Source organism: Physeter macrocephalus, chromosome 1, assembly GCF_002837175.3.
Source record: "Physeter macrocephalus isolate SW-GA chromosome 1, ASM283717v5, whole genome shotgun sequence".
Lineage (NCBI taxonomy): Eukaryota > Metazoa > Chordata > Mammalia > Artiodactyla > Physeteridae > Physeter > Physeter macrocephalus.
Genome location: NC_041214.2, coordinates 39,191,252 through 39,215,312, shown reverse-complemented (window position 1 = coordinate 39,215,312; position 24,061 = coordinate 39,191,252). Strand labels below are relative to the sequence as shown.

At 50.1% G+C, this 24,061-nt stretch overlaps 1 protein-coding gene and 1 long non-coding RNA gene across 4 annotated transcripts in view; one reads left to right on the top strand and one right to left on the bottom strand.

Moving 5' to 3' along the window:
• The window catches only part of RFTN1 (raftlin, lipid raft linker 1), a 203,794-nt gene that overhangs the window by 142,088 nt on the left and 37,645 nt on the right, over positions 1 to 24,061 (top strand). For both annotated transcript variants that reach the window (XM_028490143.2, XM_024115195.3), the window contains exons 6-7: positions 8,180 to 8,383; positions 18,761 to 18,876. In XM_028490143.2, coding sequence (XP_028345944.1) covers positions 8,180 to 8,383; positions 18,761 to 18,876 — 320 coding nt within the window. The remainder of the gene's footprint in view (positions 1 to 8,179; positions 8,384 to 18,760; positions 18,877 to 24,061) is intronic.
• On the bottom strand, positions 30 to 4,456 carry LOC114486340 (uncharacterized). Of its 2 annotated transcripts, XR_003679945.1 has the most exons (4): positions 4,148 to 4,456; positions 3,369 to 3,493; positions 2,642 to 2,761; positions 30 to 723 (listed from the first exon to the last, which is right to left on the bottom strand). It is a non-coding gene; the product is annotated as an uncharacterized lncRNA (long non-coding RNA). The 2 variants fall into 2 exon arrangements; XR_003679944.2 differs by lacking the exon at positions 4,148 to 4,456 and having other exon boundaries at positions 3,369 to 3,629.

Here is a 24,061-nt window from a genome sequence, read left to right as displayed (position 1 = left end):
GCCAACGTTTATTAATACTTCCTGTGGACCGGGCGCTGGGCCAGCAAGCTTTCCCATGACTATCTCTTCATTTTTCCTATGATGTGGGTGAGCTCTTGCATTATTGCCCATTTTACAGCTGAGTAAACTGAGGTTCAGAGAGTGCATCTGTTGCCCAGGCTGGAAATAGATCTGATGTGTGAGCCCAGGCCGGCTCTCTGCCTGGTCTTTCCTGTGTGATACTCAGACAGACGAACAAGGTTTACTGAGGCCCTCAGTCTACAGGGAGCTAAGTTTCTCTTCATTTACCCGTGATTCCCTTTCCTCTTCCTTCTCCAGGAAATCTAGCCTCGAGCCATTTCCTGAGAGCCAGGCCCTCGTATGAGCTGTGTAGCCTCTTCTAGCCTTTGGGAGGTGACAAGTGACAGGACTGACAGGATGCGGCCACAGGTCTTACGAAGCCTTTCTCTTTAGGCCTTCCTGGATCATCTCCCTGGTTAATGTTACTATTTACGTACTAATTCTTGAAGTTAGCCTCTTAGAAATGACGAGCAACCATTTATACTTTGAGAATAGAAAAGAGGGTGGGTGGCTTCCCTGGCGGTCCAGTGGTTAAGACTCCGCGCTTCCGCTCCAGGGGGTGCGGGTTCGATCCCTGGTCCGGAACTGAGATCCCGCAGGCCGCGCAGTGCGGCCAGAGAAGAAAAGAGAGTGAAATAGTTTTTCTTGTTATGTCAGTAGTTCCTGAAAAGAAAATTGTGGGCTGGTTAATTCTGGGGCTTGTTTGCAAAGTTGACCTTGGAGGGGGAATTGGCAGCAGCCTCAGTGCTGGGAGAGATTAGGACCGTTTCATGAAAGCCTTGATCCTTCTCAAATATGTGCTGAAGTAGAGGCTCATCTGTGGGACTTCTGATCCCACAGAGTAGCTGAGAGCACGTTTGGATCCCGTGGGTGCCTCCCAAGGAACATCCCAGTCTTATTTCAGAATCCCCCATTTCTGCATGGCTGTTGGGCTGAATCCCGAGGAGGAGGACTGGTCTCCTTGCAGCCCCTCTGTTGTACCATCTCAGGCCCTGGGAGGGTGAGGGATCAGGGCAGCACAGGCCCCAGGAGAGAGGGCAGGGAGAACAGGGGTTAAGAACCAGACCTCTTGAGCAAGATACCCTCCTGTGCCTCAGCTCCTTACCCTGTAAAATAGCGATTAAAAAAAAAAAAAGTTTCTTGTAAAGGTGAAAGGAGAGATGCATTTAAAGCACTCCCAAGTGGTGGTTCTTATGACTGGGGTACAGGCTTCGTCGTCCTGACCATTGCCCCCACCTCTTCACAGAACCCTGCCTTGGAGAAAGGGGGCTCTTGATACTGAGGGTCCCCTCAGGAGTTTTCAGATAGTCCTTGTTCCAGAATCCACTTTTCTCCAAGATTCCTTCCAGACTTCCTGCCTCCTGGGGTTGAGTTAACTGGGGAGACTTGTCCTGGGACCCTCCGCCCCAGGTCCCTCCTGCTGTCCTGTGACTGTTCCCTCCCTCCCTCAGACACTCCCAACATCGCTGGGCACAAAGAGAACACCGCCCCCCCGCCCCGTGATACCCCGACTGTCTTGGTCTGCATCTCATTTCCTCAATTCCCTGTTTTCTATGAGAAAATCAGTTCCTGCTGAGGAGTAGCAGGTTAGGATGTGTCTGGAAGCGGTCAGCCCAACAGTGCATGAGAACTCCAGCTGTGAGGGGCTTATATTGCCACCACCACCACCACCCTGCCCCCGCCACCCCGTCTTGCTCGGTAGGCAGCTGTGTGTGTCTGTTGTCTGCTCATGAGCCTGGCACTGATCTCTCTGCGCAGGAGGCCACAGGTCTCACTGTTACCCTTTATTTCTCTTTTGGTGGAAGAAATGAATCTTTGGATCTTTTTCATCAGTCAGTGAACACACAGGGGTTATGAGTGCACAGGCGTGGCCTTGCAGGGGATGGACAGACAACAGTCATCATGGTGCCAACCCTGAGTGAACTGTTCTGAGCTCTTCCTATGTGTCTTGACTATGCTTCACAACAGCTTTGTGACAGAAGATGCTATTATTACACCCGTATCACAGATAAGGACAGTCGCCTGCGTGCCCTCGTAGTGTTAGATGTTATCTCCTAGTCTGAGCATTAGTTGAGCAAGCAGAGTTTCAGCCTCCCAGAAGGCCGGCGGCCGGCTGTCCAGGGACCCTGTCCCCATTCACAGCCCTCACCTGACCCCAGCTTCTCTCCTGATCGTTTTCCGGGGAAGTCTTTCCTTTCCTTCCCTGGGAAGTCCATGCACCATCACCCACCCCTTCCCCAATGCCCCCTCCCCGCTGCTCACTCAGCTTTCACCTCCCTTTCTCTCAGGGCCCCCTAAGGAGGATGAAGTGTTTTTACTCCTCTTTCTGCCGGGTGGGCTTAAATAGGCAATCACAGCAAGACAATTAAAAAAAATCCAGAGGGAGCCTCCCTCCTTCCCCCTCCCTTTCCTCCTTTAATTTGTTTCCTTTATAGGAGCCTGGGGGAGCTGGGCGGACGGGCGGAGGCTGCTCAGGAGGGCTGCCAGGGAGCTCTCATCTGGAAACAGGGCAGGCCGCCCCTCCCCTCCCCACGGGCTGCAGGGACCGCTCTGGTGCAGGGGTTCTGGCCCCCATGCCTACCTGGGTTTCTTCCTGCTCGTCCTAGGGAATTTCCTGTAGGTTTGATGTCAGGCCGTGCAGACATCACCTGAGCCTTGCTGCAGGCTGCTTGCCTTCTCACATGTAGCTTGCCCCGGCCTCCTGGCGAAACACAGAGCACCTGGGAAGCACAGGACCACGTTCCCATGCCACGTTCTCCATGCATTTCTATGCTGGGGGGCAGCTTAGTTTCTCCTTGAGCAGGAGAAACAAGGAGGCCACACAGGTTCACGCAAAGTCAACTTGTTCTCACTGGCACCGAAATAATAATGCAAAATCTTCCAAGAGTTACCCTTCCTACCTGCACCTACTCACTTCAAATGCCTACAGATGCAGCCAGGAACCGGAGCCAGGGATTGCAGTGTCCTTCTCTGGAGGGGGATTCTATTCAGCAGGCCTCCTTGGCAGGCAGCTTCTTCTGGGGGGATGCCCCCTGAGCCTGCCCTTCCTCCCTGGGCCTTGTCCTCCCCTCCCGGAGCCCCCAGAATAGTTCTACCCTGTGGTTCTGTCCCCTACCCCCAATCTGCCACCATCTTCCTGGGCTTTCACTCAGTCCATTAACAAATAGCTATTGAACACCTCCCCGCCCGCCACGCACATCGTCATTGTCAGCTCCCGCTTTCCATGTGCTGATGAAATTAGCCTCTTGTTAGATTTGGGACACAGCCCAGCATTGGGGGTTTGGAAGAGTCTTGGCTTTGCCACTTACCAGCTTGTGATTTTGGGGGATCCACTTAAGGCTTCTGGACATAGAAGGGACACCGTTCCCCCGTGGAGGCTGGAGTCATGTGAGATGATGGCGGTGGTGATGGCCCTCGTTGATACATTCCCGTCCTGTGGGCCGCTGACATCCTTACAAGGGGGCCCCGTGGACTGCTGTGCAGACAGCGGATCCCACACTTTGCCTGGCAAGCAGGCCTCCCCCAGGCCCAGAGGTGCCTGAAGCAGCCTCCTCCCAGATGCAGGGATCTGGCCGGATCCCACACTTTGCCTGGCAAGCAGGCCTCCCCCAGGCCCAGAGGTGCCTGAAGCAGCCTCCTCCCAGATGCAGGGATCTGGCCGGATCCCACACTTTGCCTGGCAAGCAGGCCTCCCCCAGGCCCAGAGGTGGTGCAGACAGCGGATCCCACACTTTGCCTGGCAAGCAGGCCTCCCCCAGGCCCAGAGGTGCCTGAAGCAGCCTCCTCCCAGATGCAGGGATCTGGCCGGGCCTGAGGCCCTTCTGCCCTCTCTTCCTCCAGAGACAGCCACAGCCTCGCCTTCGCAATGACACCTTTCACCTTAGCTCCCCTGCCGTGACCTCAGCAGACCCGAGGTCCCACCCAGCCCGGCTCCCAGGCCAAGTCTGACGCCCACTTGTCCTTTCCAACCCAGCCAACTTGCCAGCCTCCTTCTCCCAGTCTGGCCCTGGGAGCCCCATGCTTTCAGCCAGACTCTGAACCCTTTCTTTCCTGCAGCCTGGAGGTCCCCTGGGATGCCAGGACCCACCTGCTACCTGCAAGTTACCACCTCTCTGGTGCCGCAGCTGCAGACAGACTGCAGGCTTCCGTCCTGTGCCTAAGTCCCTACTGCCTGGCACCTGCCTCAGAACCGGGCGTCTGCCTTCTTCCTCCTTGTTCCCGAGGAGCTTGGCAAGGCCTGAGCGGACCTGGCTGGCAGGCCGGCAGCGCCCAGCTGGCCCCGGCTCCAGGCCCACTTCCCCTCCTCCCCCTCCCCACCTAGCTCCTTGCCCTTGTCTGGCTCAGGTCAATCCAGCAGACACAGGTGTGGCACCTGCCATATTTTCTGGACTACCACCTTTTCTGGACACAAAGGATCTAAATGACACAAGGCAAGCCCCCTGCCCCACCCCGCCATGTCAGGGGAACACAGCAAGACAACGAGACAGAAATAGAAGTGCAAGACAGAACAGTCTCGAAGCTCCTTGGGTGCCCTGCCAGGCCAGTCCTGCGGCCATTCTCAGAAACAATGCCTTCCCCCTCCTTTGGGACTTTCTGTCCCATGTCTGGAAAAATCTTCCAGCTGGGGTCATGGCAGAGTCACAGAGCAGCTGAGAAAATGTAAACAAACTTGGTCTTCTTTTTGGAATCCCTGGTGACTGCTCCTGTGAGGATATGTATTGGAGAGTCAGAATATTAAAACATCAAAGGGCATCGTTTGGGGACAGTTTTTCTTGGCTGGTTTCCATGTGAGTAGAAAGAGGATTGTGGCTAAGAAGGCAGCAGGACAGAGGAGTTTACTGAAGGCTTGGGCATCTGGAAGAAGGTTTCTTCCAATATTTCATTGCTGTTCATGCTTTGGAGGCTCTCAATTCCAACAGCCTTTCCTTTTCCTTCCTGAAAAATTTATTTCTGGCCTCTGGCTTTGGTCCTCCTCCCTGGGGAGGATCCAGACGGAAAGCAGGGGGCGCTGTCAGCACCCCACCATCCACCTTTGTCTCCCCGCTCTGTCTCCCCCTGCCCTGCCCTGCCCCCAAGCATGCTCCTCTGCCTTCCCTTTCTCTGTTTCATCATGCGTGTGGGAAAGTTGTGGTTTTGTCAGGCCATGTGACCGGGGATCCTTCTGTGTGATCATGTGTTGTCATGTATTTTTGGACTTGGGCCACTTCTGAGTTCCCCACTCATCCTCCCGTGCAGAGGCTGTGATTTCTTTTTCTTTTGGTTGATAATTCATATGCATTTGTGCTTGGCCGTAGCAAACCATGGGGACTGGTGCTCTGGCCCACCTTGGGGTCACCTGAGGACAGCTTTCCTAGCCTCTGCCTGCAGGTGTTCTCTGGAATGGGCAGATATCCCAGGGAATTAATGGCTCAGGAGCGACCTCCATCCCTGAGGACAAATGCCTGCCTTCCTTGCCCCTCATAGAGCCACATGGGGTGTGCGTATGTGGTGTCTCGGGTCCCCAGGTGCCGTGACAGTAACCCGCTCATCAATGCGGCCTTCCTTGGCTTTCAGCTCTTCTCTGTTTCTCGTCCCTGCTCTCTCGCTCTGTCTCCTGGGATTACTTCCCAAATGAACGACTTGCACCCAAAAGCTTACAGGGTCTGCTTTTGAAGAAATTGAAATGAAGTCAAGGACTCGCTAAAGCATGACTTACCCTCTTGCCTTTAGTGGCTGCAGGTCTTATTTGAACCACTGGCACCTTGGACTGGAAAACGCCCAATCACTTCCTGTCCCACCCCCCAGCTCTAATCCATTGCTTGATTTCCCTCCTTTACAAACCTTCTGTGCTGTCTGCATGACTCCATCCCTAAAGGGTGTATCTGAAAGTCACGAAATAGTCTAGGGACTGCTAGCTCCATATACCAAGACCTAATTTCTCCTGCGAAAGCACTTACTGGCTGGATTGTAGGTGGCTTCCTGAGTCAGGTAAGCGGACCCAGAAAGGTAATTTGGGCTGGGGATGATAAACAGGCCAGCGATGGCTGTTGAAGATCCAGGTGGCCTTTTGTGAAGACGGGGACCCCTCCTTCCTAATTGGCTCTACCCCATGGATAGCTTGAAATGGCCTCCCTGTCGGCTTCACCGCTGCTGACGACAAAGTCTGTGGCCCAGCATCGCTCCCCGGAGGTCTCTGCTGGTGGCTGCTCAGCTGGGGCTGTGGAAAGCCTTCCTCTGTCGCAGAATACAGTCGCCCTGTGAGATAATTTGAGGTGCTACGTGGATGGACATTTTTGGTGTGAACGTGCCTCATCATTCGCTCCTGTTTACGGCAAAGGGTAGTGGTTTCGCTTACGGTCGTGAAGCAAAGTTTCCTGTTTAAGTGCACTTATTTAGGTAAAGCAGAGTGAGTCCATTTTAAAAAGTAATGTACTCGGATGCTGGAAAAATTGCGAAATACTGAAATATGGGATGCAGTGTCCCAGAATGGGAGTCTAGGCGAGGTATCTCCTGCAAGGAGTGTGGGTGTCCTTTGTCCTTTTTGCTAATGTCAACCATTGTTTATGACCTTTAAAATATTTCTTTGGAAGAAGGGTGGGGATTTTCTTATTATCCAAATAGATATTTTTGGAAACCAAAGCATATTCCTGACTAGCCCGTGTAAGCAAAGCTTTTTAAGCTGGGTGAACTCTGATTGCTTGACTAAATGAGTAACGCAAAAATAGACCTCCAGACTTCGATTGAAATTCCAGATATTTGCTTGGGGAGGCTGACACTGCTCACTCATGGCCAGTAGCGTGTGTCGCAGGAGGCGAGGGTCAGCTGCCGGGTGTAGTGAGTATTGATTTTTAAAGAACTGAGCTATAAATGAAGGCACGGGAAGCAGCGTCTCACTCTCAGGGCCTGCTTGGCTGTTTGAGCGACCTACCACTCCAGGCAGGAGCCTGCATTTACTGGAACGTATTTATTTTTCCATATCAATGATGTATTTTTGACGTACTTGATTAAGTATTATGGGTCTGGCCCCAGGAAACACCACTGCAGTTTATAAATAGTCAGTTCAGGGATGTACAAGGTTCCAGGAATTACAGCAGTATTTTTGTCTTTATGTGCCTCTGTGCATTTACTTTTTTGTTTTTAGACCAGCTCTCGCCCCAAAATATGTCTGCTTTTTCTTTGAAAACACACCTTTGTATGAATTTCTAGAAATGTCTACTATGTCCTTCTCTCAGACACCTCACCGTACAAATGTATCCTCGCCAACAGCTATTCATCACATGCCAGATTCAAAACCTAAGTCCTGTCGACTAAAAAATGTACAGCATGAGAGTTGCTAGTTAGTTTTATGTGGGGCAAAATGAGGACTCTAGCCTGGGAGACAGCGTTTCAGATGGTTCTGAGAAACTGCTCCAGAGAGGTGGGGAGAAGGTCAGTGTTATACATGCTTTTGGTGAAGGGGGGACGTGCAGCGGAGCACACATGTTGGCAGAGGCTGGCTGCTAGTCACGAGGAGCAGGTGTCGCTGTTAATTATTTCAGTGCTTTTCTAGATACGAGGAGATGCAAGAATTGGGCTCATAATGTCTCCTGAAAATATCTGACTATCTAAGGGCTTGATCTGCCAGTTTTTCTCAGAGCGCAGAGGGTCTCCCTCCTGACCTCCACCCTGAACGCCTTTCAGGGTGTGTTGAAGGTCCGTGGCTGCGGTGGCTGGTGACCTCATCCTTGTAGAGGCAGATGGCAAGTGCCAGTTTTTTGCTGGCAGTCACCTTAGGACTCAACCTTTGAGGGCCATGTCACTTTTAAGGCACCCTAACTTACCGCTTAGAATTGGGTTTTTTCTTTGTTTTTTGAAATTAAAAGAAATTCTTTCTGGCCACACCACGTGGCACGTGGGATCTTAGTTCCCCGGCCAGGGGTCAAACCCGCGCCCCCTGCAGTGGAAGCACGGAGTCTTAACCGCTGGACCACCAGGGAAGTCCCTGGAATCAGGTTTTATTATTAGGTAACAGTGCAACCTAACAGAACTTTGGCCTTTGATATCGTTCCTTCAGGCTCCTGAGAGATCCTGTCAGGCCCAGTGAGGCAGTATGTCACCCTTTGACCTCTTCTCTCTCTACTCTCTTTACAAATCCCAACAGAAATGGAGATTTTCGCCCTTTTCAACAAACCGAAGAGCCATCAGAAGTGCCGGCAATACTATCCTGTCACCATTCCTCTCCGGGTCTCCAGGAATGGCCAGACGGTGAGCAGTTTGGATGCCAGCTGGCTGGAACACATGAGCGACCACTTCCGGAAGGGCGGCGTCCTGGTGAACTCGGTCTTCTCCCTCGGCTTGGTCAACGGTAGGGAAGGCACGGCCCACCCCTCGGGGGGCCCTTCTGAACTCTGCTGCTTACTCTTGTCATCTCGGCCCGTCTTCAGAGCCTGCCCTATTCAGAAAGCTCTGCGGCGGAGCATGCTGCGTTTGATTTCTGATGAACACATCTAGAGGAATCTTCCGTAAAGCTCACCACCCATGTGCTCCCAGCCCCTGCAGAAGTCAGCCGGGTCTATTCTGACATGACAGAGAAGGGGGAGCAATTCTGTTTCATTGATGGTGGCCTCGATCTAGGTTGCTTTTAAAACCCTTTAAAAAGATTTTCCCAGGGTTTGTTAATTACCCCCCTACGATCATGCCACTCCAAAAGTACAGATTGTTTGTAGACACCGTTACAGTTTGAAGTAACAATAGCAGCACCTTGGAATTAACTGCAGAGAAGTGAATTGGTTTCTGTACGCTCCATGGGGATACACACTGCTCCTGGGTCTCTCGGCACCCAGTGGCCCTGCTGGTAATGGGTTCTCTCCGGGGGGGTTGCTGCATGGGTAGCACTATGGGTGTCAGCTTTTCTAAGGCAGAGAGAAAGTTTGCCCAAAGCGGGGAGACGTGTCACAGGCAAAGAAAGGGTTTTCAGGTTAACACGAAGGCAAGTTGAGTCGCTAGGGGCATTGAAACCGGGAGACAATCCGGGGAGTAGGGCCCACCTGCCAGCATGTGTGGATGCTGAGGGCTGCCAGTCAGCAGGATCCCGAAGTAAGTGAAACGTAAAGTAACACCAAATCCGATGATCCCAGCAAAACGTGGCAGGGGGCACTGACAGCCCTGCGTCTTGGTTGTTGAGCAGCTTTCTCTCTAAACATTAGCAGCGTCAGGAACAGAGTTTGGATGCTACGTTACTTGCTACCCTTGAGATGCTAGCAAGCATCCTTGGAAGAGACATCAGTCTTAATTCTGAATGTACATACATGCAATCATCCAAAACCTTAGATCATTGTACAGTGCAAGTCCCTCGTCCCTATCTTAGTAGCAATATCTAATGTTAATATGTTCATATAGTAGCAGCAGGCATTGTATGGTATCGTGGGCCACGACTGTTTGTGGATGGGTGAAGGACATAAGAAAGGTGACGGGCGGTCTAGTAGAACTCGCTGTGTCGACGGGGCTGTTCTGTACGTGTGCTGTCCAGTATGGTAGCCACCAGCCATCGGTGGCCACTGACCACTGGAGATGTGGTAAGTATGACTGACGAACTTAATTTTTATTTTATTTAATTTTCATTAATTTAAATATCAATAGCCACGTGCAGCTCAAAGCTAGTGTATCGGACAGCGCAGTTCTAGAGTATATTTTCATTAATACAACTAAGGAAGGGTCAGTTCCATTCCCTGGCGGCAAGGTCAGTAAACCCCCTCTGCTCTAGGAGGCCTTCCCTGGGCGCCTGCAGACTTCCTGGAAGCCAGGGGTCATCCCAGCCTACTGAAGATGCATCATCCAACACCAGGGTGTGTGCTAGGGCCAGAAGTTTACAGCCCTCTTCATTAGCATTGGGGGGGCCAGGGAGGAACCCTCCGCCCCCTGCTTCCGGCAGGGACACCCCCTTGCCCGTCTTTGGGGGTGGCAACAACAGCTCCTTTTATCTCCTCTTGGGCCCAGAGGGGCTCCCTGTGACTGTGCATATCTCCCTGGGAAACTGATGTTAGTTGCACTAACATCTTAAAGATAGGTAGGGAGGCGCTGGACATGGCAGCCACCGAGGCAGCCACAGGTCATGTCCCCACCTTGGGAGAACTGGGGTTTCAAAGGGGAAGGTTTCTCTCTTGCCTGCGCGTGTCAGAGGCGAGCTGAGCCCCAAGAGAGGACACCTTGAACTTGAAAGTTCACGCTGCTATTCGTTGTCTGTCTAGCCATTCTGCCTTTGGCAACCGAGGCACCGTTACCACCTCCACTCCTCCCCCCACCCCGTTCTCCAACCTTGAGTCCAAAAACACAGATAATGTATACAGTCTTGCTGCAGATTTAACTAGAGTGTTGGAAATGCTGTTATATCCTCCCTTGGCTTTAGCTGCATGAAATCCAGCCTTCTTGCCTTGAAGACAGAACATGAAATCTTCCCTGGCAAGCGCTGAGCCTGTGACGTCTCCACAGCAGGGCTGCCCACACATCGGGCTGCACCGTAGCTGCACATCCCTGTCCCGGTGACGGCTGCAAAATTCTCAGAACAAAATGCATCTGAACCCACTGAAAAGTCAAACGCGATTTCACCCTGACGTTTCTGATAGGAGGGAGCATGTGACCTGGGAGAAGGGCTTACTGGATTAGAGCGTTTCTGCTCTAGGAAAGCCCAGGCTTTCCGTTGGCCAGGGAGGAAACATGCATATGTTCTTTTCCCAGAATTTAAAAAAAAAAAAAAAAAAAAATGAAGCTAATCATCATTATAAAAAGAACCTATTTCTAGTAGGATAGTTAGTGTCCTTACAAATAAAGCTGGCAGAGCTAGGAGCACATCTTTAAGCTGTTTGCCATCTGGAAAAGCATCAGTCTCCTTAACTTGACATTTGTGCTTCAGAATATTTTCCACAGGGTCATAAAATGCATGAGAACTTTGTCCCATAAACAAGGTGATGTTTAGCCCGAAGAATCCAGTTAAGACTCCATCTTCTCTTTTCGAGTCTGTACCTCCCAGGACATGGAAAGGCTTGCACCATCCTCGAGTTGGGCCTGGGCGTCTCTCCTGAGAGTGCCCAGGTGTCCTGGGCTGGGGAGGCTGTGGCCTTGGGGTCTGGTAAACTTCAGGCATAGGTGAAAAGGCAGCAGAATGACGGTAACACGCCCCTAGCGGCTCCTGTGTGCTGGTCCTGTGTGCTGGTTGCAGCTCACACAGCCACTCATCTGATCCCCATGGCTGAGTGAGGTGGGTACTGTGGTGACATCTGTGGAGACCGAGACACAGAGCACTGAAGTCATTGCCACAGTGCCCAGCTGCTAAGTGGCAAGAAAGTGGTTGGAAGAAAGAAGGATGTGGGTGGGGAAAAGGGACTCGAGGAGGGAAAAGAGGTTTGAGGTTTGAAAAGAGGTTGAGGTCCCCGGCTGGGCCTCTGGGGAGGGGAGAGCTGAAAGTCACCCTTAGGGAAGTAGCAGGACCTGGTTGGTGGCAGCCAGCAGCGTGGATGAGTCCAGGGGATGCTCAGACAGCAGGATGGATGGACGCACGGAAACACTGCAGCCAGTGAGACAAAGGCCAGAACCTGCGCTTCCCAAGGGTGGGAAAGGCCGGGCAGGGAGACCCTCTGCTGAGCTGGCTGCTGCTGAGGACTCGGGTGGGTACCAGGAGCCTGGGGCAAGGGCGAGGCGGAGCTGGCTGCCCTCCTTCTGAAGCTTGTCTTCCCACCAAGGGCTTCCAGGCCTGCAGAGTCTCTGCTGCCATCACTGGCCACCACCAGCTGTCCTCGCCCTGCTCTCACCCCCCTTGTCCCCCTGGCCCCGTCCTTGCTCTGCATCCCTCTTGGTCTACCCTTTGCCCTCCCCTCCTTTCCCCACCTTGCTCTGCCCTTGGCCTTGCCCTTGGCCCTGTCCTAGCCCTCCCCCTCCCTCTCCCTGCCCCCTGGCCCTCACCCTCCCCTCGCCCCACCCTCACCCTCTCCTAGCCGGGCAGTCCTTCCGCCTCTGGCAGCACCATCTCTATTCAGCCTATGTTCACAGGTCTTCCACTGTTTCCGAAATGTCCTTTGCAGCAAGTAGTGCAAACCAGAATCCAGTCCAGCAACAGGCACTGCATACGGTGACCACGTCCTTACTGCTCCTTTACCTGGAAGACTCGTTCTTCATGACCCTGACTGCTTGAAATAAACCTAGCCTCTTAGAATGCCCTGCGTTCTGGATTTGTCCGGCCAGTGCCTCGTAATGTTATCTTATTTCTCCAGCCTCTGTTTCCTATAAACTGGAATTTAGTTCTAAGGCCTCGATAAATTAAGCCCTTAGGTCTAGGATACATTCCAGATGCTGTTGTGTTTGACGAGCTGTGTCACATCAGGAGACGCATTGTACCTAGAAGTCCCTCCTTTCCTACCTCTTTAAAGATTAGGTTTTCCTTGAGACTCTGAGGCCCCAGCTTCACGTCAATCCAAATAACATTTGGTATTTAGACCACATTTCTGATGCCTGGCATAAACCAGATTACCTTGTATTTGCAAAATACATAGGTAAAAAACATGTATGTATTTAAAATAAAATACATGTAGGGACACATATTTTAGGCAGACATGTTTGCAGGCCCTTGGGCAGAGCCTGCTTCCTATGCTTCTTAGTGTCCCAGTGGCTGTCCACCGTGCACTGTATACAGGAGGCGACCAATAAAGGTTTCCGGATGCTTCTCAGTAATGCGTAGTGCTGGGGGGAGCTGGTGTTGGGGTGTGCATCACCAGGCCCCTGCAGACTGGGGGAGCGAGGGAGGATGAGGTTGCAGGAAGTTCACGGCCACTCCCTTGTCTGACCGCAGGCTCCAGGCACGTTGGCCTAGTGGTTGCAGGCGTAGCTTCTATTTCAGAGGAGCCGCTGAATAGCGTAAGGGGTGAATTTCACTTACACCATGAAATGCATTTTCTCTCCTATCCGTGGCACATCTTTTAAGTAAATGTTTTCCTGCAGTGTAGCACACGTGCAGAAACCAGGACAGATCCTAAGGGTCCAGCTCAGTGGGTTTTCACAAGGCGAGCACACCCGTGTAACCAGCACCAGATCAAGAAACAGAGCATCCCAGCCCCATCAGAGTCCCACTCACGGCCTCACGATGCCTCTCCCCCAGGGCGACCACAGTCCTGACTGGCGGCCTCACAGGTGGGGCGTGAACTTTATGTGGGTGGAGTCCGCCCTTGTGTTTGGCTTTCCGTTTGGCTTCTCTTTGTGAGATGCATCCACATTTTTACACATCCCTGCAGATCATTTTTTCTCGCTGCTGTATGCTGTCCCTCGTGTGGATAGATACAGCTTATCCATTAACACACATATTTTTGATCTTTCTTTGCCCCATGCAGGGAGGCATGGCCTCTGCACGGATTTGGCCCCAAACAGAAGCCATAAGGCCATCTCACTGCAACCCCACTGAGATGCACACAGAACACGAGGGCAGGGAGAGAAGCCTAGTGGTCAGAGCACGCCTGCTCCGTGAGGCTGGGCGCCTAGGCTGCTCATCCCCCGGCTGGAGCACAGCCCCTGGCACATCCTCCTGGTAGCAAAATAAAATATCTGTCACCTGTTGAAAGAGCATAGGCTTTGGAGTCACACAAACTACATTTCAGATCGAGATAGGCCCTTGTATGCGCTTGAATGTGGACAAATGGTTTCACGCCTATAGCTTCCTTCCATCTTCTCACCACTTAGAGGGAATGATAATCTTGCAGAACTTGCGGCGGTGGGGAGGGATTCAATGAGAAGCCATGAATGTGCCTGGCAGAGGGCCTCATAGCTGACAAGCACAGAATCAGGGCGTTTTCTCCCCGTCTGGTCATCTGGTCTGATAAATGACACTGAAGTTGCAGGCTGCCCCTAACTGTAACTTATTCACCGCTTCAAAGAGGGACTGCAGGAAGGCAGGCAGGCCGAGAGCAGAAGTGAGGGCCGCAGAAGCAGGAGAAGCAGCAGGCCTGCTCCACTCTTGATAATGTCAGCAGATTAGCTGTGGGGTGATGCGGGAGCTGCACACACCACTGTCCGATTGGTTGAGTGCGGCTGCGCCTCCCTATAACACGGGCGATTATGGCTATGCAGTTGGTACAGGCCACTCCTGGAACCAAGGTGGTGCCGTGAGTGCCATGCTGGTGGGGAAACGGGGTTTCAGGGGGCCAAGGACATCTGTTATGCCAGTGACCCCAGTGTGGGCATTTAAACCACCCTAGCTTGTTAAAAGGAGAACAGTAACATTTTCTAGTAGACCACAGGCATCGACCCCTTGTTATGGCGTGTGCATTTCACGCTGGACTTGGGAGAGGACCAGCACCTAGGGTGAGCCTGAAGGGTAGCTTGCTAGATGGAGTCTTTGTGTCCCAGAGGCTGCAGGGGAAGAGCAGTTTTCTCACAGAATTTACCTCTTGGGATAATAGGGCAAATCTCCTTTTCTCACATCCTGCTTGTAAAGCATAAGTTTGGAAAGTTAAGGTGGCCTTTTGCCAAAAGACCGGCATCAAATATTTATACAATGCCAGGGCAAATAGCCTTCTGTGCACAGTAGGGAAGCATCTTTACTTTAATAAAAAATGCAGTGATAATGGAATGTTTTCTATAGATGGAGGATGATTTAACCTTTTTGCTTGGGGAGCTGCACTCTGAGAGAGACCTATTTATACCGGCTTGGAGCACACTACAGCAAGGCTGAGCCTGGAAGGTGATGAAGAGACGGGTGGTGGATGAGGCCGTCAAAACAAGGGGCTCTTTAAAAGCCCAGCTGTCTGCTGTCTGTGGTTCATTGACTTTTTTGCTGTTACAGATGACCAAATTTTGACAGCCATTCTGAACTTGCTGTGTAGTTAAGTGGGTGAATCAGCACTCTGGATTCTGAAGAGCAGGGCAGCGGGCTGAGACGCTGCAGGCAGGACTGAATGAGGAGGATGGTAAATAAGGACCTGGTTTGTTCCTTCTTCACACCCCCAAGCCTGGACCACACAGCCCTCCTCCCAGTCTTGTGACTTGGAGCGAAGGAGGGGATGCCAGGCAGAGGGTAGGAAAGAAAGTTGGATGGGCTGCACTGTCTCCTTCCCCAGGTGGACCTCAACTCTATCTATATCGTGTTTAGCACTCTAATACTTAGAGCATGTTGTAGGCGCATTTAAAGGGCTTGGAGGCTTACCAGTAAGGAGATCTGTAGGTAGAGACTTTGGAAATTGGGTATAACATATTTTTGTAGAAGCCTTGAGGAAATGTGTGCTGTGATCATATGCTACTGAAGGATCAGCGAGTATCTTCTGGTCCCAAGCATCACCAGGTCAGGACTTGGGAAAGCTTTATTCAAAGGGGTTCCGTAGGGCATCCCTACTATGGCAGGGGCTCCAGCTGGACCTGTGTTACCCAGAACTTGATAAGTGAGCTGGACTATGGTCTGTGCTTGTCCTGGAGCCCAAAATATTTAAATGTGGTTCAGCCAAAGAGCAGTTCTGTCCTTACTTGGTCACCTTAGTAAAATGTCTTTTAGGAGGACATTGAACAAACACTTGGGGGGAACTTTTTAGCAGAGCGTATGAGAAAGGCAAGCTTAGCACATTTGCTAAGGCTGATTGGTAACAGACTCTCGGTATAGGAAACAAATACCAAAATGGAGCATAGTATTGATTAACCCACAGGGATCTTATTTGAAATGGAGTATTGTCTTGTCCGATGTCTTATCAGGATGAGGCTGCTGTGCTCCAGGAATTCCCCTCAGAGGTGTGGTTTGTTGAGTTGGTCAGGCCCCTCTATCATTCTATAATAATCAGGAATATTCCCCAGGCTAAGTGAAGTACACTGGTCTCAGATTTCTTAAGTTTTCATTGGGCATTGTAACAGTCAGATATTGCCAGGATGATGCTGTGTAACAAACCACTCCAGAGCTCATTGGCTTAAAACAGTAATAATTTATTCTCTCATATTTGTACGTTGCCTGGAGCAGCTTCTTTGAGGCAGCTGGGCCCACTCTCAGGTCTGTGGATCAGCTGTTCTAGGCTAAGCTCCACTAGGGCAGCTCTGTCCCAACAGGCTAGCTGGGGCATGTGCTCTCAAAGTGGTGGCACAGATGTGAGATCATGTTCAACCACGCCAGTGCTTTGCAAGCCCCTGCTTGTGTTACACCCGCTAAGATCCCACTGGCCAAGCGAGTCACATGGATAAGCCCCTGGTTGGCTTATCTCCCCACCATTGTCTTAGTCTTGAATTTCTTCTCATGATTCTGCTGCTTGTCTGGTCCTTGGTGGCCCCTCATTCACTCTGCATTTCTATTCAAGCTGTGTCCTCTACCTTGAACTCTCAAACCCCGCAGATCCATACGCCTGGCTTGCAGTTAGTTCATATCTCTACTCAAAGTGGGGGGACCTACCCTGAGCACTTCTTTCAGAAACAGCCGTGCCATTGCCTCTACCTCCATGCAACACCCCGCCCCGCCCCAGCCCACTTTATATTCTCATAGCATTTATCCCCTGGGACATGTTTTCTCCCCCTGCAGGACAGGGGAAGCTCCATGGGGGCGGGGTCTTCATTTGTCACCAGTGATCACAAGAGTACCTGGCACATAATGGGTGCTCAGAATAGACTGAAACAGGTAGGGTTTCAGAGTCAAAGAGGATGAACTTTTGTGTTTCAGTCTTTTGAGACATTGTTAAGTTGTTCTCTGGAAAGGTTGTGCAGTTAAAATTCCCTTCAGCCCTGGAAGCTTTTTTTTTTTTTAAATTAATTAATTAATTAATGGCTATGTTGGGTCTTCGTTGCTGCGCACGGGCTTTCTCTAGTTGCGGCGAGTGGGGGCTACTCTTCGTTGTGGTGCGCGGCTTCTCATTGCGGTGGCTTCTCTTGCTGTGGAGCACGGGCCCTAGGCACGCGGGCTTCAGTAGTTGTGGCATGTGGGCTCAGTAGTTGTGGCTCTTGGGCTCTAGAGCGCAGGCTCAGCAGCTGTGGCTCATGGGCTTAGTTGCTCCGCGGCATGTGGGATCCTCCCAGACCAGGGCTCGAACCCATGTCTCCTTCATTGGCAGGCAGATTCTTAACCGCTGCGCCACCAGGGAAGTCCTGGAAACTTTTTACACACAATAAAGAGTGTTAAGCGTAGCCATTTATTTATTACTTATTTTTGTTGTTGCAAATAATTTTCTCATTCTGACGGCTTTTTGACTGTGCTTGTGAGGTCTGTTGGAAGACAGAAGCTGAAATTTACTATATGTTTGCATCTGTCTGTCTTTTTGTGACTTCTGGAAAGTGCTGGCAGTTCCTGAACTCCAGTGTGACTCAGGGGACTTTCTGTGTTTGTCTCCCTTTCCTTCCTGATGAAGAAAAGATCACATTATTGGGTGAATTGTCCTTTATATCAATAAACATATTTTTATGTCTGTTGCCATAACAAAACACCACAGACTGGTTGGCTTGAACAACAGACATTTATTTTCTCATAGATCAGGAGGCTGGACATCCATGATCAGGGAGTTGGCAAATTCGGTTTCTGGTGAGGCCTCCTTTCCTGACTTGCAGATGGCCACCTTCTCTGTGTTCTCCTACGGGCTTTGCTCCGTGCAAGGTTAGGGGGTTGGGGTGGGTGGTGCTCTGGTGTCTCTTCCTCTTCTTGTAAGGACATCAGTCCTGTTGGACTAGGGCCCACCCTTATGACCTCATTGAACCTTAATTACCCCCGGAAAGGATCTATTTCCAAATGTACTCACTTTGGAGGTTAGAGTTTCAACATATGAATCGTGGGTGGGGGGTGGGGACAGAGTTCAGTCCAGAACAGTGCGACTGAGCAGTGATTTGTAGAATACTGACCAGGAGGAATTCTCTGTCTACAACCCCCTTTCACAGACAAGAAACCAAACCCCTCAAAGGGTCAGATCCCTTTTCCGATAGAGCATGGGCCCAAACCACCTGCTTCTGAGTCCATTCCTCTGTTTCCACAGTCCCTCATCTAAGTGAATCTAGGGTATTTAGGAGCCATTAACTTAAAAAGTGCCTCCTTGAAATTCTTCTTCAGGGGCAAGGGCCCTGTTGTGTTTTTCTTGACATCCTCATTGCCTGAGACAGTTCTGAATCATGCTATGTTTGATGTAGGTTTGTTGAATTATGCGGAACTTTACCATTAACTATAGCAGTGCCCAGGGAAACATTTTCAATGGTAAATCATTTTGAAAAATTCTCCCTTCCCCCAAATTTCACCTCCTGACAAGAGCTGCGTGAAGTGTCCCACGTACTGCACCCACGTCACACAAATGTCGAGGAATCCGCGCATCTGGACTGTGTCTGCAAGCCCAGAGCTGCTGCGTTGCATCTATCCCCACTTCAAAATAATTTCTCTCACCTCAATATAGTTTTCTTCTAAAAACTGTCTCTAAATGACTGCATTTCCCCCGAATAAGTTCTCCCCAGTGCATCCTGACGTTGGAGCATGAAAAGGAAGGTAAACACGTGAAATCAAATGGTGATTGCTAACAATGAAATTTGGGCTCATAAAATCATAAAATCAAGGATATTATTCAAAACTGCGAGGTAAATTAGTCTCATTCATTCTGATGGGGCTAGACTCTATGGTTGTGTATGCCTTCTTTAATTAACATGCTGAAAAGATGTTCTGATTGGGATTATTAATGAATGCAGTGAAAATTTTTGCTGCTTGTAAGGCTTCTGCCACAGACAGTTTACAGCAACCTCCCTCCACCCCGCCCCGCCTTTTCTTTTTCCACAGATTCCTTACACGGCTTGACAGATGGAGTATTCATCTTTGAAGCAGTTTCCACAGAAGATAGCAAAACCATGCAGGGCTACGATGCTATTGTAGTGGAACAATGGACGGTTCTGGACGTAAGTGTCGGGATTGGCAGTGGTGCTTTTCTTGTTTGGGCAGTGATTGTTTTACCCGATCGCTCCTCTGAGTGTGGCTGCTGCTGGACGTCGCTTTCCTCTGAACGGCAGTTGGACCTCCATACACCCTGTGAGGACCCCTTTCGTCCTTCGGTGCCCCTCCTATGCCACCCCTAGTTGGGTGATGGGCCCCACTTTTCCCTTTCTGTGGAGAAAACACATTGTGTGTGCCGGGTAGAAAAGATTCTTCTTTCATTAATTTGAAAGCGCTAAGTGACATAAGTGAGGCAAACGCGTAGTTTATGGCCCCCATTATAATTAGAGCATCATCGTTATTGGAGCTAGACTCTATGGCCCCCTCTGACAGGGGGCCATAGAAATTTATATGCCAGAAGAAATTTATATGCACCTGCGCTCTTAACCTTCACAATAAGTCTGAGTACTGAGATTGCTCCCATTTTACAGATGAGGAAACTGAGGCACAGGGAGGTTAGAACACTGGCCCATTAAGTGTAGAAGGCGGTCTTTGAGAAACGTTGACCCGCAAGGCCACCAGATTGCTGTGGGCAGAGGAATTCCTCAAGCTGTGTTCCGCTGGGATTTGGGAAGGGGAGAGCTGATTTCTTTCTGAGGTTTGCTGGTGTGTATTTTAAAGGCATTTCTGCAACTGTTGAAACATGGACTTTATCGACCAGTCTCTTGTCCACCCAGCATCTGGGATGTTTGAAGATAGGGGACTGATTTCTGAATGCTCTCAATTTGGCCCTAGAAGGACACAGGGTTGGTGTCGCTCCAAGGGGCCCTGCCAGACGGGGGGGGGTCTCTGTGCCAGAGGAGGACAGATGAGGAAGCAGCTCTTGGTGCAGAGTGTGGGGCCCTGGGACCCGCCACACCCTTGTGCCCTTTGGCACTGCAGCCTGTGGCCAGTCCCCCACCTGGAGCTGGGGGGGAGCGCCCCACGGGCACTGTTGCTTCAGCCGTTCTGAGGAGGCCTGATGTGGGGAGCAGGGGTGCGGGGGGCAACCTGCATCTGAGTAGGGATGGGAAATAGCTGCTTGCAAACGTGACAGAATAGAGTCCACAGAAAAGCTGTAATAATCAGAAACAGGAATTCCAAAACCACAGCATCCAGGGCCAGTTAGGTTGGGGGCCAGGGGTCCTGCAGGCATAAGTAGTGAGGAAGGTAAGGAGGTAGGTGATGACCTGCTTTGCCGTCAGGCTCCGCCAGTGACTCCCACCCGCCGTTGGTCCCAGTGAGCCTCCGTGCCCCTAACTGGAAGCGGGGTGCAGAGGAAGTGAGGCTCTGCCGAAAATGCAGAGTCCAATGTGGGCAGGTCATGTCCTCCCTGGGGACCCTAAACTTCCACAACTGTAAGATGCGGCGGTCCGTTCACCCAGCCTGCCACGTGTGGTAGATGCAGGATCTCAAGGACCCCGTCCGGACAAGCCCATGCTGGCTGCCCTGCACCCACGAGCTGCAGCACTCGGTTTGCTCTGCGACACAGGGCTGTATCAGCAAGCGATGCGTGGCTGCACCCGAAACACGTTGCGTGATTTTGCACATGCGATCGGCCACAGGGCCATGGGGACGTGTATAAAATCCCTTGCTGTCTGCACATTAAAGTGGCTGTGAAAGGCAGGCGTTGTGGCTTCCTCAATAAAGACGGCTTGATGGCAATGATCCAAAATCGCCTGAGAAAGTGGTTCTCAAAGTGTGGTCCCAGAACCAGTAGCAGCAGCACCTGGAAGTTGTTAGAGATGCAGATGCTTGGGCCTCACCCTGGACCTACTGAATGGGAAGCCCTGCGGGTGGGCCCCGCCATCTGGGTTTTAACAGGCTCTCTAGGTGGTTCTGAAGCTTCCTCAGTTTTAAGAACTAGTGTCTGAAGGAAAGGTACAGATGCCACTTTCCCCAGATGTCTATGGTCGTGTGATATTTGATGAAAAGGGTGATAGGAAAAGCACCCCAATGATTCGTCTTTCTTCAGCCTTTGAAATATTGAAATTTTAAAATGTGACCTTGATGCGTAACTGGAGGGAACGCCTACTATCTAAAAAGTCTGTGGGAGGGAATTCCCGGGTGGTCCAGTGGCTAAGACTCTGCACTCCCAGTGCAGGGGGCCCGGGTTCCATCCCTGGTTGGGGAGCTAGATCCCACCATGCATGCCGTAACTTAAAAGATCCCGTGTGCTGCAACTAAGACCCGGCACAGCCAAACAAATAAATATTAAAAAAAATAAAATGTCTGTGGGAGGGAGATAATGGTTACAAACTCAAGTAAGGACACGGTTGTCATTTTTTGCCCCCGTCAATTTTTTAAATTGTTATTTTTTTTAAATTGAAGTATAGTTGATTTACAGTGTTGTGTTAGTTTCAGGTGTACATCAAAGTGATTCAGTTTTAGATATATATATATATAAAGTATGTAGAATATATAAAGTATGTATATATATATATACACACACATATATATATATTCTACATACTTTACATATTCTTTTTCATATTCTTCTCCCTTATAGGCTACTACAGAATACTGTGTATAGTTCCCTGTGCTATACATAGGTCCCTGTTGGTTACTTATTTTGTATATAGTAGTGTGTATATGTTAATCCCAAACTACTAATTTATCCCTCCCCACCTTTCCCCTTTGATAACCATAAATTTGTTGTCTTTGTCTGTGGGTCTATTTCTGTTTTGTATTTAAAGTTATTTATATCTTTTTTTAAGATTCTACATGTCAGTGATATCATATGATATCTGTCTTTCTCTGTCTGACTTACTTCACCTTAGTATGATAATCTCTAGGTCCATCCATGTTGCTGCAAATGGCATTACTTCATTCTTTTTTATGGCTGAGTAATATTCCATTGTATATATACACCACATCTTCTTTATCCATTCATCTGTCGATGGATGTTCATCTTTGTTTCCCAAGGCATCCAGTAAATGCTTCCTGAATTGGGTTGAAAGCCTTTTGGTTTAGCCCAAGGGTAGACCAGTGTTTCTCAAAATTGAGCTTGTGCCTATCTGGAAAGAAAGACACACGTCCAGGCTCTCCCACTGAGTTTCCTATTCAGCCCACTGTGAGAATCAATCCCTGCTTTAGAGGAGCCACGTGTATGCAGCTGTTACCAGCACAGCCCAGCAGGGTCAAGTCTGCAGTGGGCTTGCCCCTGGCCCAGCAATTGGAAGAGCTCTGTCCGACCCCTGCTCCGACCCACAGACAGCTATTCCTCTGCATGTGCCTCTGGCTGTGCCGGGGGGTGTCCACCTCCCTCACCTCTATCCTTGAGACGATCCCTTTCCTCTCCTCCCCACTCTTATGGCCTCTAGGGAAGGCCTTTCCTGTTCAAGCCCTGGGCAGGTCCCTCTTGGCTTGTGGTTGATCCTGCTTTTCTGGCAGTCACTCTCCTCCCGGAGCCTCCCAGGGCTCTGACCACAAAATATCTCTGACCAGCTTTTTCTCTTTTCTCACAGTTGGGACTGACTTGTCCCTTTCCTGCCCCTTTACTCCTCTGCCAGTTAATATCCTCAAGCTCTGTGTGCAGATGTGCCAGTCTAATTCGGCCACATCTTCCTGGCTTTCCTCTCCCTTGCACTCCAGACCACACACACACACAGACACACACACTTTCACAAGACAACCTACCTGGCTCTTTACAGCTCTGCAGACAGTATGGTATGTTGGAAAGAGAATGTGGATTCTCGAGTCTGGCCTTGGTAGGCATCCTGCTCTCTTATTTCTTGCTGAGTGTATGAAAAGGAAACCACCCCCTCTTTGCTTTTCCATTTTTCAATTGTATAAATGGAGACACAGGTAACAACCTCTCGAAGTTGATGAGAATGGAAAGAGATAACGTATTTAAAAGTTGTGAATGTCATACTTGGCATAGAGTAAGTAAATACTGTTTTCTTGTATCGGTCACCCGGGATCATCAATTGGAAAGATCCTCTGCCTATTGCGTTGATCTTGTTCTAAAAGCACAGAGGAGGCTGGGCTAGGGAACATGTGGAGTCAAATGCAAATAATTGCATTTTTCTCAGTTGGAAACCTATGGCCTAAAATTAAAGGCAGTTGTGAATGGGATGAAAGTCCATCCATAGGGCATTTATAACATGTATTTGGCTTATGCTCTATCAGTTTACAATCTAGAGTGTGAGTCAGAAAGGGTGATTCTTTGAAAGGAAAGGGGGAAGCTACATAGACGAATAGGTGAAGAGGAAGAGAGAGGCAGAGAGGCAACCGTCATCTTCTCTCTGTCTGCACGTCCTTCAGCCTGACCGCCCAATGGACTTGGAGGATACCACCAGGAGCTTGTAAGCCACAGAGCCTCTCCATCCTCATCCTGCTCCCTGGAGTGTCTTCTAGCTCACAAGTGCTTCCTGTGAAATTTGCCACCAGAACTAAACATAAGACAGTAAGGAAAGCGCTCTGAGTTGATGCGGTTGTCTTGGGAGCTGGAGGGTTAACTGAAAAACTCAGTGAAAAAGAACCGAAGAAAATCATATTCAGAGGGAAGGATTGGGAGTTTGGGATTAGCAGATGCAAACTATTTTTTTTTTAATTTCATACACATATATAATTTTTCCAAGTCTCCAAATATTTTTTTCTGTTAGCTTCTGCTCTAGAACAAAGTGAATCAGCTATACATATACATATATCCCCATATCTCCTTCCTCTTGCGTCTCCCTCCCACCTCCCTATCTCACCCCTCTAGGTGGTAACAAAGCACCGAGCTGATCTCCCTGTGCTATGTGGCTGCTTCCCACTAGCTATCTATTTCACATTTGGTAGTGTATATATGTCCCTGCCACTCTCTCACTTCATCCCAGCTTACCTTTCCCCCTCCCCATATCCTCAAGTCCATTCTCTACGTTTGCATCTTTATTCCTGTCCTGCCCCTAGGTTCTTCAGAAGCTTTTTTTTTTTTTTTAGATTCCGTACATACGTGTTAGCATACGGTATTTGCTTTTCTCTTTCTGACTTACTTCACTCTGTATGACAGACTCTAGGTCCATCCACCTCACTACAAATAACTCAACTTCATTTCTTTTTATGGCTGCATAATATTCCATTGTATATATGTGCTACATCTTCTTTATCCATTCATCTGTCAATGGGCACTTAGATTGCTTCCATGTCCTGGCTATTGTAAATAGAGCTGCAGTGAACATTGTGGTA